This window comes from Monodon monoceros, unplaced genomic scaffold (genome assembly GCF_005190385.1).
Source record: "Monodon monoceros isolate NGI ecotype Baffin Bay Population unplaced genomic scaffold, NGI_Narwhal_1 Super_Scaffold_12, whole genome shotgun sequence".
Classification (NCBI taxonomy): domain Eukaryota; kingdom Metazoa; phylum Chordata; class Mammalia; order Artiodactyla; family Monodontidae; genus Monodon; species Monodon monoceros.
Window position 1 is genome coordinate 150569923 of NW_021703768.1, and position 17853 is coordinate 150587775.

A 17853-nucleotide genomic window follows, 5' to 3' on the forward strand; every position below is an offset into this window, starting at 1 on the left:
CTTTGTATGCAGTTTGGCAATGGGGAGTCACTGAAAAGTTTGGAGCAGGGGAGAAAGGTGATTAGAGGGAGTGAGGAAGGATAATTTTGGTTGAGAGGACTTGATTAGAGACGGAAGGGAAGGAGACCGTGAGGAGGGCTGAGCCGGGGAGAGAGGAAGCCTGTTGCAGGATGGAGAGAAGTGTAAGAGGTTCAGGGACTGGATTGGATGTGGGACATTCGGGAGAGGGGGAGTCAAGGGTGATGGGGGAAATGGGTGATCCCTGAGGCAGGAACACAGGAGGAGGGGTAGGTGGTGGGAGGGAGAGGAGTTGTGGTTTCTGATGTGTTTCACGGTCAAGGTTCAGCTCTGGAAGCCATTCCGCATCCCCCTTGGAGGGCCTGTCATATGGAGTCTACCGTGGGTGAGGGTCCCTCCTTCTTGGCTCTCCCGTAGCTTTGGAGCCGGGCTCCTCTGGAAAACAGTGCTTGTCTCAGCCGCACTGGGGCAGGAGTGGGAGCTGCCCAGGACCCAGTGAGGGTGCTTAGCAGCAGCTGTGTTCCTTTGTGTGCTTTATAGCTTTAACTTATCTTTGGAAAAGTTAATATATTCACTTAGCACGAAATCCAAAAGGTACAAAAGAGTATGTAATAAAAATCCTGTCTTATGGAATGATTATGTACATGCAAGCACGCAACACATTTTCTTGACAGAGAGCAAGAAGCATTTGCGAAATGTATCCTGCTCTCCCTCTTGCTTTGGTAACAATTGTCTTTTGGGATGAAAGAGCCTTGGGGGTTCAGGTATCTCTTGATGACAGTGAATCAAAGTCCCTCTTTTCCCAGATGAAGGATAGCTTGCAATGTAAGATGACCAAGAAGACTGGGCAGGGCAAGGTTTTCCAAGCGTTCCTGCCCAGCTGTCAAGCAGCAAGTGGAGCACAAAGCCCTTCCCAAACTGACTTGACCAGGGAACCCTTCTGTTATGGGACATCTTACAGGGCTGGGGTTCCATGGAGTACACTTTGAGAAAGGATGCAAAGGCAGCTATTAATTGTGTCAGCAAGTGGGACAAAGGACCGAGCCCCCCCCCCACAGAGGCTCTGGATGGTCCTGGACAAGTCATAGTCCCTCTCCAGGCCCCTGATTTTGAAGGATGCTATTAGCTTGGACTCTAAACAGGCAGGTTAGTGCAGTGGTTGAGGGAATGAATTCTGGAGTTCAAAAGACCTGTTTTCAGAGCATGGGCTTGCCATTGACTCTCTGTGTGGCCTCAGGCAAGCCCCTTAGCAGCCACCTAGTTGTAAGAATAAAGAGATTATGCACGTAATATACTTGGATCCGTGCCTGCTACACAGTGGGCACTGAACCCTGGGGCCAAGTTCAGGGTCAGTCTCAGGCTGGGGCTCTAGATCAGGCTCAGCTACCCTGCCCCTCCCTGCCATGCCTCCCAGCTCCCTATCCCCTGGAACATCTGGCAAATGGGCAGAATTTTTTTTGTGTGATGGAGGTGAGTTGGCCGGGTTCAGACCCGACTGATCAGGGTCCACCAGAGGAGGGAGGCCTGGGTTCATGTGCCCCTCCCCTGATGCCTCTTCCCCCAGGACCCTCCAGACGTGATGGTGTGGCCGTGGCTGTCCTGCCTCTTGCTTCCTGCCCTCATGGTGTCTGGTGGGTACCTCCCCTCCCCCACCAGGGCAACACTAACCTGGGGATCCTCAGCAGAACCCTATGGCCCAGCCCCGGGCTTGGCTGCTCTGGGGAGGCCTGGAGAGGAATCCAGTCCTGTGCCGGTGAGCTGGACTGAAAGTTGGCCAGTGGGACTGGTGTGGGCTCCCACAGGGGCAGATGGGGGTCAGTCTTTATGGAGGTGTCCAGATGTTCCAACACTCTGTGTCCCTACAGTGTCAGCCAACGTGGCCCCAAAATTCCTGTCCAACATGTCGTTAGTGAACCTGCCCGAGGACCTACCAGTGGGTGAGTAACTGTCCCTGTGCCCAGACTGCACCAAACGCTTACCCACAAGAGGGCCCCAGGGGCTCCCCTGTGGGCTTGCTCGCCATCCCTACAGCTCCACGGCTTGTCATGGGGCAAAGGTGGCCTGAAGGAAGTTTGTTCCAGAAGTTTGTTTTCTCCTTTGCAGCTTTTGGGTCGAGGGCCCTCACACAGCACCAAATAATCAAGACTCACCCCAAGAGAACATTCCTCCCATTTCCCATCTCTTTCAGTCTTTCTGATTTCCCAAGGGAGAAAGTATCCATTTGGTACCATTATTTCTCTTCTACCTCTCTCACTTGCTCAGCTCTCTTCCTCCTCTGCTATTTTTTTTTTTCAGACAGAAAGAGAGCAGGCTTTAGGCTCAGAGCCTTTCATGCACACATCTCACCAGAAATTGATACTTTTGCTGTCTTCGTTTGTAGAGTTACCTTCCCTCTATGGCGAGTGAGATGAGTTTTCTACGTCCAGTAGCCATCTAGTTTGCTTTTAAAATAAATGTATTTACATGAAACAGTAAGTCAGTTAAAAGGAGGGTCATAAACAATGAGACGTGGATGTGGTAATGATCTTGGTAGTGTACAGGAGTGAATGATGTTCATGAAACATTGTTTTGGATGAAGCCACAGGGACTGGATGCCAAATTCCCAGCAGGCAGGATGGGGGTTGAAGAAGCTGAAATGATAGATGACTGTATTCATTGGGATACAGGGTCAGCTGCACATAACAGACCCCAAATAACAGAGCTGTAAACAAGGTCAAAGTTTCCTATTCTCTTACATAGTCATCTAGAGCAGTGAGCCCAGGGCTGTCAGAGGCTCTGTTCCATCAGGCTGTTCCGTGCCCTATGCTTCTGGCATCAGGGACCCTCCTTCCATTTCCAGGTTCTGCCTCCCTTAGGGCCTGGCCCTCATCCACATGGTCCTAGATGGCTCATGTCACGCCCTATTCCAGTGAGAGCTGGGGGCAAGAAAGCGCCAAGAGGGCCCATTTCTTTCTCCTAGGGACAGGGCTTCAGGTTTTACACATGTTACTTCTGCTCACATCTCATTAGCCAGAACTTAGCCACATGCCCTAGCTGCAAAGGAACTGGAGAAATGAGGTCTTTATTTATTTAGCCATGTGCACAGCTCAAAATCTGGGGTTCTATTAGTCTGAGAGAAAGGGGGCTGTGAATACTGGGGGACAATTTACAGTCTTTGTTGCAGTGTCAGAATTGGGTCCCCAAATATCTAAATCTACTAGATGAAGCAAGAGACTGCATCAAAGGTGAAATCCAAAGTCTGCCTTGGAATCCAGAAACCCAGGTCTAGGTACACGAAGAAAGGTTGGGCGATGGGCTTCAGAGCCACGAAAGCCACATCCATTTGCATGTGGTTGCCAGGACAGCAAAATCTACTAAGGGTTATATTAATAAAGGTTTAGATCCCAGGATGAGGGAGGTGATAGCCTCATTACATTCTGAGTTGGCACAATCCTCCCTGGAGGACTGGGCTGAGGTCAAACTATTTGATATCTGTGAATACAACAGAGAAGTAGTATATACACGTTAATGATATTTTATGTATATTTTCATAGCTGTTTGGTCGTGGATAAACACACACACACACCTCCAAACAAATGTTACAAACATATGTAACCCAAATGTCCTCAAGATCTCCATTCTCTTGGGTGACCCTTTAACATCAAGTCTGATCTCAGGCAGACCAAATGAGAGTCTTTTCTTTGATAACCACAGGGCCCCTCTCTGGGCTTTCTTAATCCGAAGAGCAATTTCTTCCTTTCTGAGATGAATTGCATGGCTCTCTTGGGATGAGAAAGCATTTTCAGTCAGGTTTTTAAAAAATGTTGTTTAGACCTTTTATTTTGAGGTATAATATATATACATGGAAGCACACCGACCCCCTCTCTGCCCTTCTAGTCACTCCCTGTCCTTTCTCTCCTGCAGAAGACCTGTTTTCTTGACACTCACACTGTATAATAGTTTAGTTTTGTCAGGCAGACGTTTTAAAATACGTCAGATTTGAGTTTAAAGACAGACACCTAATATATGTCTTTTATTTCTGTAGCTCTTATTGATTTATTTGTTACAGTTAATTCTTTTTCAGGCAGACTTTTAAAAAAGCTTTTTCTCCCTGATCCTTCTTTCTGTGTCCATGAACACATGTTTACAGAGAAGGATTTACACATCCCCACTCACTTCCCATGGGTATGGGTATAAGGGCCATATCAGTTTACATTTTGACATTTTTGAATCAGGATGTGTCTTATATTTGAGATAGTCAGTTAACACAGAGTGACTCCCCACCCCAGCAGTCATTAAATTGACAGTGTGTCTCACAACAGAGGAAACATACTGTAGATACTAACAGCTTTCTAGCCCGATGGTCTTCCTGGAGGAGGGGGCCTGGGTGGGAAGGGACCAAGCTTTCTAAGGAGTTTCTGGAGGAGCCAGAACTATTTGGTCAAAGAAGAGCAGACTCCAGATGTGCTGCCCAGACTGTCCCTGCAAGGCTGTCGTGGGCAAGGGTGGGGGCACGCTGGTTCTCTGAGAGTCTCGGGCTGGGTGCTGGGCCCCACCACCATGTCACTGTTCTGGCACTTCTGTTTTTGTAGGCCTCTCCCTCCAGAAAAATACATTAAAAATATACTTTAATATACTGCATTGGCATAAAGACAAATATCCTGAGGGCTAGATTATAATCATTTATTCCTTTTGATTTTTTTTTTTTACCGTTTGAAAAAATGAGGTATAATTGACATACAATATTATATTAGTTTCAGGTGTACAACATAATGATATATTTGTATATATTTCAAAATGATCACCACAGTAAGTCTATTTAACATATGTTACCACACATAGTTACAGATGGCTTTTTTTTTCCCTTGGGATGAGAGCTTTTAAGACCTAATCTCTGAATAATTTTCAAATACCCAATACAGTATTGTTAACTCTAGTCACCATGCTGTACATTACATCCCCAGGACTTATTTATTTTATAACTGGATATGTGTACCTTTTGACACTCTTCACCCATTTCTCAGTCCCCCGCACCCCACCTCTGGCAACCACCAATCTTCTCTGTATCTATGATCTTGGTTTTTTGTTTTTAGATCTCACATGTAAGTGAGATCATACAGTATTTGTTTTCCTTTGACTTATTTCTCTTAGCAGAACTCCCTCTAGGTCCATCCATGTTGTCACAAATGGAAATATTTCATTCTTTTTTTAAGGCTGAAAATATTCCATTGTACATGTATACCACATCTTCTTTACCCATTCATCCATTGATAGACATTTAGGTTGTTTCCATGTCTTGGCCCTTCTAATTTTAAAAGAAGTTTGACATTCTTGTGGGCCTCGTGGGCAGCTTGGCCAGGCCAGCATTGAACTAGGTGGCCGTGGACCCTGTGCATTCCCTGTCCCGTCTGCAGGTACTGAGGTCTTCTGGCTGATAGCTCAGGACCCGGACAATGATCCTCTGACCTATAGGATTAGTGGCTCCTATGCCTACTTCTTCAGTGTCACCCCGAATACTGGGGAAGTGAAGCTGGCCAACCTTCTGGACTATGAGGTAAAGGGAAGCAATCTGAGAAGGCCTCGTGCGGGATTGGGGAGGTAGGGAGGGCTCTGGTGGGCACCCGAACAGGGCTTACCTTGTTTCCCTTCTCTCTGCCCACTGCAGACACTCTACTGGTTTCCCATCAACATCTCTGTGAGCGACGGTCACAATAATCCAGTGAGTCAGAAGTGGGGAGGGAAGGGAGGTCCAGGGATTAGAGAGCAGGGGACTGAGGGCCCACCGCTAATTGCCCACCGCAAATAAGCAGAGAGAGCCCCAGCTAACAAAAAATGAATTGAATGTTTATTTTTATTGAAGTTATACTTCTCCATTTTTCGTCATACAGTATTAACCAAGATTTTAGTATTTATTATAATTTATATTAATTTATACAAATATATGGTTTATCTTTTGTGTATTTTGTATATCTATTGTATATCATTAATTACATTATTATTTTTTAAAAGATTTATGTACTATTTTTTATTTATTTTATTTACTTTTGACTGTGTTGGGTGTTAGTTGCAGCACGCAGGATCTTCACTGAGGCACGCGAGCTATTCGTTGCGACGTGTGGGCTTCTCTCTAGTTGTGGCACATGGGTTACAGAGCACATGTGCGCTGTAGTTTGCAGCAGGCGGGCTCTAGTCGAGGTGCGAGCTCAGTAGTTGTGGCGCATGGGCTTAGTTGCCCCGTGGCATGCGGGATCTTAGTTCCCTGACCAGGGATTGAACCCGTGTCCCCTGCATTGTAAGGCAGATTCTTTACCACTGGACCACCAGGGAAGTCCCAATTACATTATTAACTTGTATTAATATACTTATTAATAAAAAAACAAGTGCCAAATACCTCCCTACCCTCTCTCCACTGAGGTCATCACTTTCAACCCCTTTGGCTGATGGGTTGGTCTCAGTGTTCATGTTTCTCAATAACACACTTATACAGCTGTGTCTTGTGTCTGTGAAAGTTGGGGGTTTTGTCTTTATAACCTATTCCCCAAACCCTATCCATTAAAAAAATCATTTTAATGACTTGGATATTCATAAATATTTTCTCTTTGTAAACAGTTTTAAAAGTGCAGATAGAGCTCAAGTCCCCTTGGGCAACCCTTCCCAGCCCACTCCCACCTGAAGTGTCTGCCATCACCGTGTTCTTTTCTATCCGTCGCTAAATACTGACGTGCATATATGCATCCACGGAAGAGAGATGGTAGTTTTGGGTGCATTTTCTGAAATCCAAGTGGGATCCTACTGCATATATGGTCTTGAACTGCCTTGATGACTCCACAATCAGCTTTGGAAGACTTCCCTGGTGGTCCAGTGGTTAAGACTCTGTGCTTCTGCTACAGGGAGCCCGGATTCGATCCCTGGTCAGGGACGTTCCGCATGCCACGGGGTGCAGCCAGAAAACAACAATCGGCTTTGGAGTCCCTTCTGTGTCTGCACATGAGTCTCCTGTTTCCTGTATGTCTATAGCCCAGTGTGGGGACTATAAGCTCCATGGTGCTTAGCTCGTCTCCTCAACACTTAGGTTGTTCACAGCTTTACGCTATGGCTAACAAAGCTAAAAGGAACATTCTTGTAATAGGACATTTTAGATTTTTTTTTTAATGATTTCCACAACATACTCTCCAAATGGTTCAGTAAGTCTGTGGAGAAGAAAAACTAAATAAGGGGTAAATCTGGATGAAGAGTATCAGGAATTCTTTGTACCATACTTGCAACTTTTCTGGCCTTTGAAATGGTATCAGATAAACACAGAGGGGAGAGGGGGAAGCTGGGGCAAAGTGAGAGTAGCATCCACATATATACATTACCAAATGTGACATAGATACCTAGTGGGAAGCTGCTGCATAGCACAGAGAGATCAGCTCGGTGCGTTGCGACGACCTAGAGGGGTGGGGTAGGGAGGGTGGGAGGGAGGCTCAAGAGAGAGGGGATATGGGGATATATGTCTTCATATGGCTGATTCACTTTGTTGTACAACAGAAACTAACACAGCATTGTGAAGCAATTATACTTCAATAAAGATGTATAACAAAAAGTCACCCCAGACGCCACCTGATTGTTCTCCTGAGAAGCTATACCAACTTGCACCCCCGTCCTGATACTCCTGAATTTGTTTTCTCAAGCTCCCACATTTTCTGGGCTCACCTGGGCTTTCTCACTTGCAGGTGCGGAAGGAAATGGTGGTGATCGTGGAGGACAGAAATGACAACGCACCCATTTTCCAGAACACAGACTTCTCCGTCAGAATCAATGAGGTAACATCTGCCTTAACGGGGTGTGTGTGTAGGATGCAGACATCCCACAGATCTGCTCAGAGTGGGAAGGACCAGAGATAGACAGCAGGGCATCCAAGATTGGGAAGTGCACCTCCTAGAAAGGGCAGCTTGATGAACCAAATTCAGGGGGTTGCGTGTAACCCCACGTACCATAGTTACAGCAACATTTTGCAATCTATCAGACTGGATTGGAATTCTTTAAGTTATGATAGTCAGGGGTGGTGGGGGGGAAGGAATTGATTTTCTCATGTTTCTGAAAAATTTAACAGTATATCTGACTTCAGGCATGGCTGGATCCAGGTACTCAAGCCATGTCATCAAGAAGAGATTTCTCTCTACCTAGAAGCTCTGCTTCTCGTGTTGCCATCATCCTGGGGTGGGGCGAGCAGTTCTCCCTTACGGTGATAAAAGTGTTCCCCAGCAGCTCCAGGCTCATATCCCACTGGCTTTGCAATTGCAACACAGACTGTCTCTTTCTCAATGGTCCCAGCCAAACCCCCAGGACTGACTCTCATTGGCCCATTTTGGGTCAGGTGCCCATCAGTTGAGGAGTATGGAATGCTCCAGTTGTCTAGGTCTGCATCATGTGCTTTCCCCTCTAGCAAGAGGAGCAGCCCCACTTCAACTGCATAGGCAGGGAGGAGGTTTCCCAGTGGTCCCAGGGCAGCAAACACAACACCACTCCTGAATCTTCATTACCACGTGGCTTCAAAGTCCTGACAGGTGTGGGTCCCCCTCCCCCAGGCCAGACTTGAGGCTGGTGAGGTTCAGACAGCCCTTCAACAGGCTCTGATTGAGCGCCTACTGTGTGTCTGGCACTGTCCTTGGTGCTGAGGATATCCAGTGAAGACAGACTTGGTCGCCACCCTCGCTAGCTCACATTGTAGTGAAGAGCACAGACAACAAAACATTTAATCAACAAAGTATTAAACAAACAGGATTATTTCAGATGGTGATGAGCTCTATGAAGAGCATAAAACATGACTGGGGGGGGGGCCTGCTTTAAGTTGAGCCAGTCAGGAAAATCTTCTCTGGGTAGGTGACATCTGAGCAGAACTAAATGTTGAGGAGCCAGCATGGGCTGCTCCAGGAAAAGGATATTCCAGGCAGGGAACAGCAGCTGCAAAGGCTCTGAGGTGGGAATCAGCCTGGAGTGCTGTAGGCATAGCCAGGAAGCTCATGTGTGTGGGGGGAGGAGGCTGAGGAGAAGGTGAGGTCAGAGAATTGGGCAGTGGCCTGAACCTGGAGGGCCATGGAGGCAGTCTGGACCGTATTCTGGGCAGAATGGGGGAACCACTTGTTGGTTTTGAACACGAGACTGATGTGGTCTGGTTCAGGATTTTCAAAGATCTTTTTGGCCACCGTGAAGAAACAGTGAGGGTGTGGACAGGTCCTAGAGGAAAAGCCTCCCAAAAGAACCTTCCAGCTCTGTGAGGTGCTGTGTGGAACCTATTGCTGGACGCTACAGAGAACACACAGGGCTGTTTAAGCAGGGGAGTGGCACAACCTGAGTTCTGGAATGGTCACTCATGGTGGTCCTGAGGGGCGCTGCAAATCAGAAGCCAGCTCAGGTTTCAGGGAGGCTGTGTGGGGAGAGGAGAAGGGGGAGCTCTGCTCCCTGCCTCCATCCAGATGCCCCCAGAAGCCCAGCCCAGGTGGGAAGGAAAGGGGGACATCTGTGGAATGCTGGGTTTCAGGTTCTGGAAGGTCCATCGCTATCCCCGTGGTACAGTTGGGGGCACTGAAACTCCAGGAGGGGGCATGATGTGCTTGGGCATGGAGGAGATGTGTTGGAGCTCAGAGGTGACAAAACCCTTGTTACAGACCTTGCCGGTTGGCTCCCTGTTGTTCTCTGTGCTGGCCAAGGACAAAGACACGGGGTCCGGAGGCGCCGTGGTGTACTCCATAGAGAAGGTAAGTGTGTGCGGGTCCACGTGGGAGTGTGGGCGCCACCTCTCCTCATGGCCGCCAGGGGGCAGCATCTCCCACACAACCTGCAGGGACCTTACGGAGCACGGGCTCTGCGACGGCCTAGCCCTGGTCCCCAAGCCTTCCTCTGGCCCCCCCCGGACCTCATTTGGCCCAGCCGCCTAAGGAGGGTGCCTGCTGCAGACCGGACTCTCCTTCCCACCCTCTCGCCTGGGGCACTGTCTGTGTCTTTGCGCGGTTAGCGTCACACCACCTGGTGGCTGCGGCAATCCTGGCTTCAAAGAAGAGGAAATCAAGGCTCAGAGAGGTCCAGGGTCTTGTCCAAGGTCACACAGACAGTGGCGGGTGTGACCCCAGTTTCACGAAGACACATTGGCTAGCCACGGCCCCCATCATTGAGCGCCCACTACGTGCCTGGAACCTACCTTAGCTCACTTGACCCTGTTTTCGTCCCACTGGGGCGATATCCAGCCCATTTCCCAGGCTCAGAGAGGTTAAGTGACCTGGTGAGGTTGAGAGCAGAGCCAGGATTCGACCCCAGGTCTCTCAGAGCAGGTCCTGGGGGCAGGGCCGTCCGGGGGAGCCTGGCCTGACTGTGCTCTGCCTCAGGTCATCCCTAGCACGGACAGCAGTGAGTACCTCTTTGAGATCCTGCCCAACGGCTCCATCATCCTCAACGGCAGCCTCAGCTACAACAACAAGAGTGCCTTCTATCAGCTGGAGCTGAAGGCCTGTGTGAGTGCAGGCGCAGGCAGGGTCGGGGGCATCGGGACCCGAACCCCCGGCTTCACGGAGACCCATCTCCCGGCAGGACTCGGGCGGCGAGTACAGCAACAGCGTCATCGTCCAGTGCTCCTCGCCTGTCTTCGTGTCCATCTCTGTAATCGATCAGCCAGACCTGGACCCCCAGTTTGTCAGGGAGTTTTACTCGGCCTCTGTGCCTGAGGATGCCCCCCAGGTGTGCCAGGGAACTGGAGGGGTCTGGGTGGAGACAAGAGGTGGGGAAGGGGTCTGGCCACTGACCATGCCTTCTTGCAGGGAACCTCGGTGCTGAAGGTGGAGGCCATGGATGGCGACAGAGGCATCAATGACCCTGTGATCTACAGCATCTCCAGTGAGAATGGGGTGTCCCCAGGCTGGGGCTGAGGCAAGGGAAGGGGTGGGGGCTCCGTCAGAGCCACTGGAAGTAGCTGCTCCTGCTGCCTTTTCCCAGACTCCACAAGGCCTGGCTGGTTCGACATTGGGCCAGACGGGGTGATCAGGGTCAACGGTTCCCTGGACAGAGAGCAGCTGCTGGAGGAGGATGAGGAGGTGCAGGTGCAGGTCACGGTGAGTGAGAGGGCCACTGCCCACTTTGTACCCTGACTTTCTAAACTCTGACCTTTGATCTCAGCTCTCTCTGAATTCTGGTTTTCTGATCTCTGCCTCTCGGCCTCTGCTCTGCTCTCAGGCCACCGAGATGCACCCCAACATCTATGGGCAGGAGGCCAAGGTGAGCACATGGGTCACGCTGAGAGTGACAGACGTCAATGACCATAAACCTGAGTTTTACAGCTGCAGCCTCCCAACCTGCACCTTCACCCCCCAAGAGGCTCAAGTCAACTTCACTGGCTACGTGGACGAGCACGCCTCCACCCGCATCCCCATCGATGACCTAACCATGGTGGTCTACGACCCAGACAAGGCAGGGGCACCCAGGCCACGCGCGGCATGGGTGGAAGTGATGGTTGGGAGATCGTTGGGGGAGGGAAGTGGCGAGTGACCAGCAGAGTGCAGTACCACAGTGCTCGGTGGGGCAGTGGGCAGTGGGCAACAGTGGTGCTGACCATGAGTGGTGGTCAGAGCTGTTGGGTGACACTTGGAACTGCTGAGTGATGTTGAGCCGGCTGGTAGTCTTGTGTTCAGGGTGGTGCTACGTGGCGGAGAACAGAAAGGCAGCACTGAGTGGAGGTTGGTCCTGGATGCTGGGTAATGTTGAGTGGAATGTAATTTTTGGCGGTGTTGAGTAGAGGAGGTAGTGATGTGTGGATGGTGAAGTTGCGGGGTGCTGGGGTAGTACTGGGTATTGGGGGATGTGGGCAGTTTTGAGCACAGTGTGGTCTGGGTGGCTGTCAAGTTGGACAGTATTCCTAGGTGGAGGTTGATCCTGAGTGGTGGGTGATTTGGGTAGTATTGAATGCTGAATAACTACGGATGGTGTTTGGTAGTATTTGGTGATAATGAGTTGGTACAAAATGTCGACTGGAGGGTGATATTGGGTAGTGGTGGGTGGGTGGGTGTGTTGAGATGGTGGTTGGCCTTGACTGGAGAGGGGTGTGGAGTAGAGGGCGTGTGGATAATGGACCGATGTTGGACACTGATGATGTTTGGTGTTGGTATGGGTGGTGGAGGGCGGTGCATGGTGGCTGGTGCGGAAGACTCAAAGGGAGTGAGGGGTGTGTGTCCAGGCGCTGCAGCCCAGGCTGGGGCCTCAGGGAGGTCTTCTTCTGATGAGCCCACGTTGACAGGGACTAGGGACTAGCCTATCCTCCTGGGACCTGTGGCCAGGGATTGGGAGAAAGATGCAGGTGGGTACATTGCAGGAGTGGGGTCCCTAATATACAGCCCACGTCTACAGGGCAGCAACGGCACCTTCCTGCTATCCCTCCGGGGCCCTAATGTTGAAGCCTTCAGCGTCTCCCCAGAGCGGGCGGCGGGCTCAGTGGACGTGCAGGTGCTGGTGAGAGCACCGTCGCTGGTGGACTACGAGACACAGACGGTGATGCTGGTGCAGGTGAGGGGTACTCTGGGGCACCACGGAGAGCGGGCCATGGGGTGCTCCAGTCCCAATGTCGCTGCCTCTTCCCCTGTCCTCAGGTCGTGGCCACTGACTCGGTCAGCAGAAGCTCCTCGGTAGCCTTGGTGACCATCCACCTTAGAGACATTAATGATCACAGGCCCACATTCCCCCACAACCTGTACAACCTCAGCGTCTTCGAGCACAGTGCGGTCGGCTATGTGGTCACCAACAGCATCCAAGTGAGTGATGGGGGACAGGGCTGGGCAGGGCTGGGAGAGATGCGGAGATGGGCAGGCCTGGGGCTGTGGCCCTGCTGGAGTCCCTGTATCATCTGATGTCAGCGGGGGCCAGCAGGTGTGTATGCGCGTGCACATGTGTGTGATGTCTATGTGTCAGTCTGAGTGTGTCGGGGGGCTTCTCCCTCTGGGTCAGGAAGCAGGACGGCCCTGTCCTCGTCAACTGCACGGTTGACAGTGCAGGTATGGCTTCTGCTCAGTGTCGCATTATCTATCTCTCTGCCTCACAGGCCTCCGACCCAGACACGGGCGAGGGGGGCCGCATCACCTACAGCCTGCTTCCGGGGAATGGGTAAGTTACCCGGGTGGGCAGCGGGCAGGTGGGCGAGGGGGACCCAGGCTCACCTCTCTGCCTCACAGCAGGGCTAGAGGAGTCAGATAAAATATAGGGTACCCAGTTACATTTCAACTTCAGATAAACGATGATTGGGTTTTCTTTTAGTATAAGTAGGTTGCAAATATTCCAAAAATATTCCTAAAATATTTTTCATTGTTTATCTGAAATGCAAATTGAAGTGGGCATCCTGTATCTTTATTTGCTCCATCTGGCCACCCTGCACAGGGCGGACATCTTTGCGGTGGATCCAGGCTCGGGGACAGTGACGGTGAGAAACAGTGAGCTGCTGGATCAGGAGAAGCAGGCCGTGTACTACCTCACGCTGCTGGCCACGGACGGCGGGAACCTGTCGTCCTCCACCACGCTGCAGATCGTTGTGCTGGACATCAATGACAACAAGCCCGTGGTCAGCGGCTCCTACAACATCTTTGTCCAGGAAGAGGAGGGCAATGTCTCCGTGACCATCCAGGTGTGAGCCGGCCTGTAGCTGATGGGTGGGAGGGGCACACGGCACCAGGCCTGCCTCTGTAGTCATGCTGGTCCTGGGTTGGAATCTGGGCTCTGCTGTGTAGTCCTGAGAAAGTCACTCAGTCTCTCTGGGCCTCCGTTTCTTCTTTGGAAAATGAAGACAATCTCAGTACTTATTCCCAGGGTCATAACGGATGTAAAGTGCTCGGCACAAGGCCTAGCACAGAGCAAGCCCTCAAAAACATATTGCTCTTTTAAGTTCAGGCGCCTGCCTCATTCCAAAAAGGATTTGAGGTGGCTTAGATTTAAAAGTGTGATAAAAGAAATAAGGAAAAAGAGAAAATAAGGATGGTATTTTTTTAAAGTGCACAAAGGTAGAAGCCATACAATTGCTAAGAGTGGGCTGAATACTCAGTTCTGAGCTTCCTAATGGCCAAAGCAAAAATGGAAATGAGATCAGTGGTCAGGTTCACAGACTCTGTGAGATAAAAACGCACTACTGGCTCCAGAGGAACACTGGAAAGAAGCCTCTCCCCTGATTCTGAGGCCTTCAGAAGCTTCTCCACTGAGTCATCTGTAAGGGGATCTTGTGAGAATTGAGAAACCAGGTCCTCGGAATGACAATCACATGGCCGTGGAGCCCTCCCGTCTTTCTGGGGCTTGTGGTTTCCAGAGTACATTCCCATCCCTGATCTCTTGACAAACTTATGAAGTAGGTGCTCTAATGCTCCCCATTTCACGGAAGGAGAAAACTGAGGCTCAAAGAGGTTAAGTGACTTTTCTGTGGTTATACAGCCAGTCAGTGGCAGTGCTGAAACCTGGGCCTTCCTTCATGCACCTCAGTGCTCCTCACCCTGGTCTGTGAGCTCTTTGGGGCAGGAGCATTTCAGATCTGCTGCCAGAACCATGGTGCCCAGTGTGAGCCCTGAGAAGTGCTTGGTGAATTAACCAGCCTGAGTTCAGAGTGCCAAGGAATGAACAGACAGACTTTTTCATTTCATAAACACGATCCCAACAGATCTGAAACAAAAACCTGAAGGTGGCAGTGGGCAGAGAGGAGGGGAAAGAATTGGATCCAAGTGGGACTAGCCTAGCTCTGTATTCAAAGCCATGTTTGCTGAGCACCTACTATGCACCAGGCCCTTTGCTGGGCCCTGGGTCCTCCGAGATGAACCCACCATAATTCCTGCCTTTAGGGAGGGTGGCGGACCATCATCCAAGGGTGTCACTTGTGCTGTACTGAAGGTAGCACAGGGGTTGTGGAGGACCAGGGGAGGCACCAATCTGACCTGGAGTCAAGCAGACAAGGTGTAGAGGGCATTCATGTGCATGTGCAAAGGCCTGGTGGCAGGGAAGAGCATCTTGTGCTCTCCATGCTGGATCACCCCAAAAGCACACATGTGTTCACAACCTTGGTAGGACAGAAACACACACACACACACACACACACACACACACACACACACAGATTGGATGAAGAATTTCAGCTATTTAAAAAATATAGCACTGAAGTAGTCATCATGGGAAAGTCAGAATCTTGTTGGACTTCACACTTATTTATTTATTTGGCTGTGCCGCATGGCTTGTGGGATTTCAGTTCTCCAGCCAGGGCTTGAACCCGGGCTACAGCAGTGTAAGCCCAGAATCCTAACCACTAGGCCACCAGGGAATTCCCCCACACTTTTTTTTTTTTTTTTTTTTATTAAATTTATGGCTGCGTTGGGTCTTCACTGCTGCGTGCAGTTTTTCTGTAATTGCGTTGAGCGGGGGCTACTCTTCGCTGCGATGAGCGAGTGGCTTCTCTTGCTGCGGAGCACAGGCTCTAGGCGCGCGGGCTTCAGTAGTTGTGGCTCACAGGTTCCAGAGCACAAGCTCAGTAGTTGTGGTGCACGGGCTTAGTTGCTCCGCGGCATGTGGGATCTTCCCGGACCGGGGCTCGTACCCGTGTCCCCTGCATTGGCAGGCGGATTCTTAACCACTGCGCCACTAGGGAAGTCCACACACATACACTTATTTTTGTTTATTTTAAACTTCGACTGTCTATATTATACTGCCCCCACTCCTCCCTCCCCACTAGAATATCAGCTCCATAAGGGAACTGTCTTGATCGTGGCTCTATTCCCAGTACCTAGAACAGGGCTGAGCATGTGGTAGGTAAACATTTGTGGGATGAATGAGTGACCTCAATGTTTCAGACCTCAGAAGCTCTTGAAAGCTGTTGGTCTGGCTCTCTCAGATGCAAGACTGAGACTGGGAGATTGGGGAGCATCCCTCTGGCTTTAGGCCCAGTTACTGCCCTCATGGGCCAGCACTGGAGGGAGAGTCCAGACTGCAGGGCAGGGGCTGGGGCCGGGGAGCACCTGATGGCTGACGTCCCAACCCTGCTTACCTGCACAGGCTCACGACGATGACCAGCCAGGCACCAACCACAGCCTTCTGCGCTTCAGCCTGCTGAGCAGCCCCTACAGCCACAACTTCTCAGTGGACCCCGACAAAGGGATCCTCAGAAACCTGGGGCCCTTGGACCGAGAGGCCATCAACCCCACCCTGGGGGGCCGCATCGTGCTGACGGTGCGCGTATCTGATTGTGGCGAGCCTGCCCTCTGGACTGACGTTAATGTCACCATCACTGTGGAGGTAAGGTCTGGCTCCGCCGGGGACAGGGTCCAGGATGAGCCCTGTACTGGGGGGCTCCTGAGCAGATGGCCAGCTCCCCGTCCTCCCAACTCAAGTCACATTTCTGCCCTTTGCAGTGCGGTGGGTAAAAGAGTTCTGGAGCCAAGCTGATGGGTCAGAATCCTGGCTCATTTGTTGTGTGGTCTTAGGCAATCGCTCAACTTCCCTGTGTTCTCAAGTTCCTCATCTGTAAAATGGGGATGAAAATAATATAAAACGAGTTAAAAAATGGAAAGTGTTTCAAAGAATGCCTGGCCCAGAGAATACACTCAGTGTATTCCTGGTCCTGCAAGGGAGGGATTGTTTAGCACCATTTTATTGATTAAGGGACTAAGGCACACAGAGGTTCTGTAGCCTGCCTCGGGTCACAGAATGGGGTTTTGAATCCAGTCTGTCTGGTTCTAAGGCCGCCACTGGGTCACAGGCACCTTCCTCTATGATGTCCACAATGTGGTTGGTGCCCCCTCGGGTTGTGCAGTGCACAGCCTGAACCACCCCACACAGCAGCCCTGTTTCCCACTGGGTTGGGATGTGCCGCTTTCCCACAAGGATCAGAATGAGACCTCAGGGAAAATAGAGAAACAGAAGTCGGATGAGGACTTGCCAGCTGTCCTTGGGGTGGAAGTAGGCCTCAGAGAAGGAAGAAAGCGAAATTGCATTTCCTGAGCGAGAAGAGTCCTTTCACACCCATGAGCTCTGTGAGTAGGGAGGACCACTCCACTTTGCAGATGAAGATATTGAGGCCCAGAGAGGTCAAAGTCACATGTGAGGAAGAGGTGGAGCTGGACTGAACTCAGAGCTGTGCTCTTAGCCCCTCCTGTGAGGTAGGACGACCTTGAGAGTGCAGCTGGCCATGTGCACGGAGGCAGTAATGCCATCGCTGGGAAATTGCCATCAGAAATTACATCTGGTTAAGGGGGAGAGGGCTCAGTTTTCAAAGATGTTCTCTCTACCATTATTTAGAAAAAGCTGAAAGCAAAAGCAGACACCTCTGGGCCATCCTGGGGAAGGACTGGGAAAGCCAAGGGCGCCCAGCACGCACCAGCATCAGGGGAGGAAGCACAGGCAGAGTTGGCCTGATGCTGTGACAACAGGGGCAGCACTCTGTCTGGGCGGGGTGACCAGGGCTGGAGAGGGAAGGCGAGAACAGAACACAGCGGACGTCTCAGGACAGGACCAGGTCAAGCCCTGGCAGGTGCCCCCAGCCCAGCCCCACCTGAGCACAGAGTGTGTGTCTTGGGGTTGACCGAGGGCTGGAGGGACAGGAGAAAGGAGGGGACCAGGGAAATCTTGGGCCTCTGTGGGATCATGGTGGTATTGGGGCCAACCCAATAAATCCGAGAGATGGGGAGTCAAGCTGGGCCAGACAGGGACACAGGTGGGGACTCAGAACTATCCCTCCCAAGAGCAGGGTCTAAGACGGCTCTGAGTGGTGCACAGGGAAACAGAGTGTACACCAAACTTCAGAGTACCGCCACAGACCTCTGAGCCTCAGGGGTGGGGTCTGGGCGAGTTCTGTCTGCTTGAAGCCTGTTTCATCATCTA

General features: G+C 50.9%; 1 protein-coding gene across 5 annotated transcripts in view; it reads left to right on the forward strand.

Moving 5' to 3' along the window:
• The window catches only part of CDHR2 (cadherin related family member 2), a 36872-nt gene that overhangs the window by 9339 nt on the left and 9680 nt on the right, over window positions 1-17853 (forward strand). For all 5 annotated transcript variants that reach the window (XR_003792871.1, XR_003792872.1, XM_029219170.1 and 2 more), the window contains exons 2-17: window positions 1583-1649; window positions 1884-1955; window positions 5412-5551; window positions 5663-5716; window positions 7713-7802; window positions 9648-9737; window positions 10362-10487; window positions 10564-10710; window positions 10791-10866; window positions 10966-11081; window positions 11203-11436; window positions 12370-12525; window positions 12609-12770; window positions 13058-13119; window positions 13390-13633; window positions 16030-16269. Coding sequence is in view for 3 of the 5 variants with exons in the window: in XM_029219170.1 (XP_029075003.1) it covers window positions 1598-1649; window positions 1884-1955; window positions 5412-5551; window positions 5663-5716; window positions 7713-7802; window positions 9648-9737; window positions 10362-10487; window positions 10564-10710; window positions 10791-10866; window positions 10966-11081; window positions 11203-11436; window positions 12370-12525; window positions 12609-12770; window positions 13058-13119; window positions 13390-13633; window positions 16030-16269 (2061 nt within the window). In the remaining 2 variants the exon portion in view is untranslated. The remainder of the gene's footprint in view (window positions 1-1582; window positions 1650-1883; window positions 1956-5411; window positions 5552-5662; window positions 5717-7712; window positions 7803-9647; window positions 9738-10361; window positions 10488-10563; window positions 10711-10790; window positions 10867-10965; window positions 11082-11202; window positions 11437-12369; window positions 12526-12608; window positions 12771-13057; window positions 13120-13389; window positions 13634-16029; window positions 16270-17853) is intronic.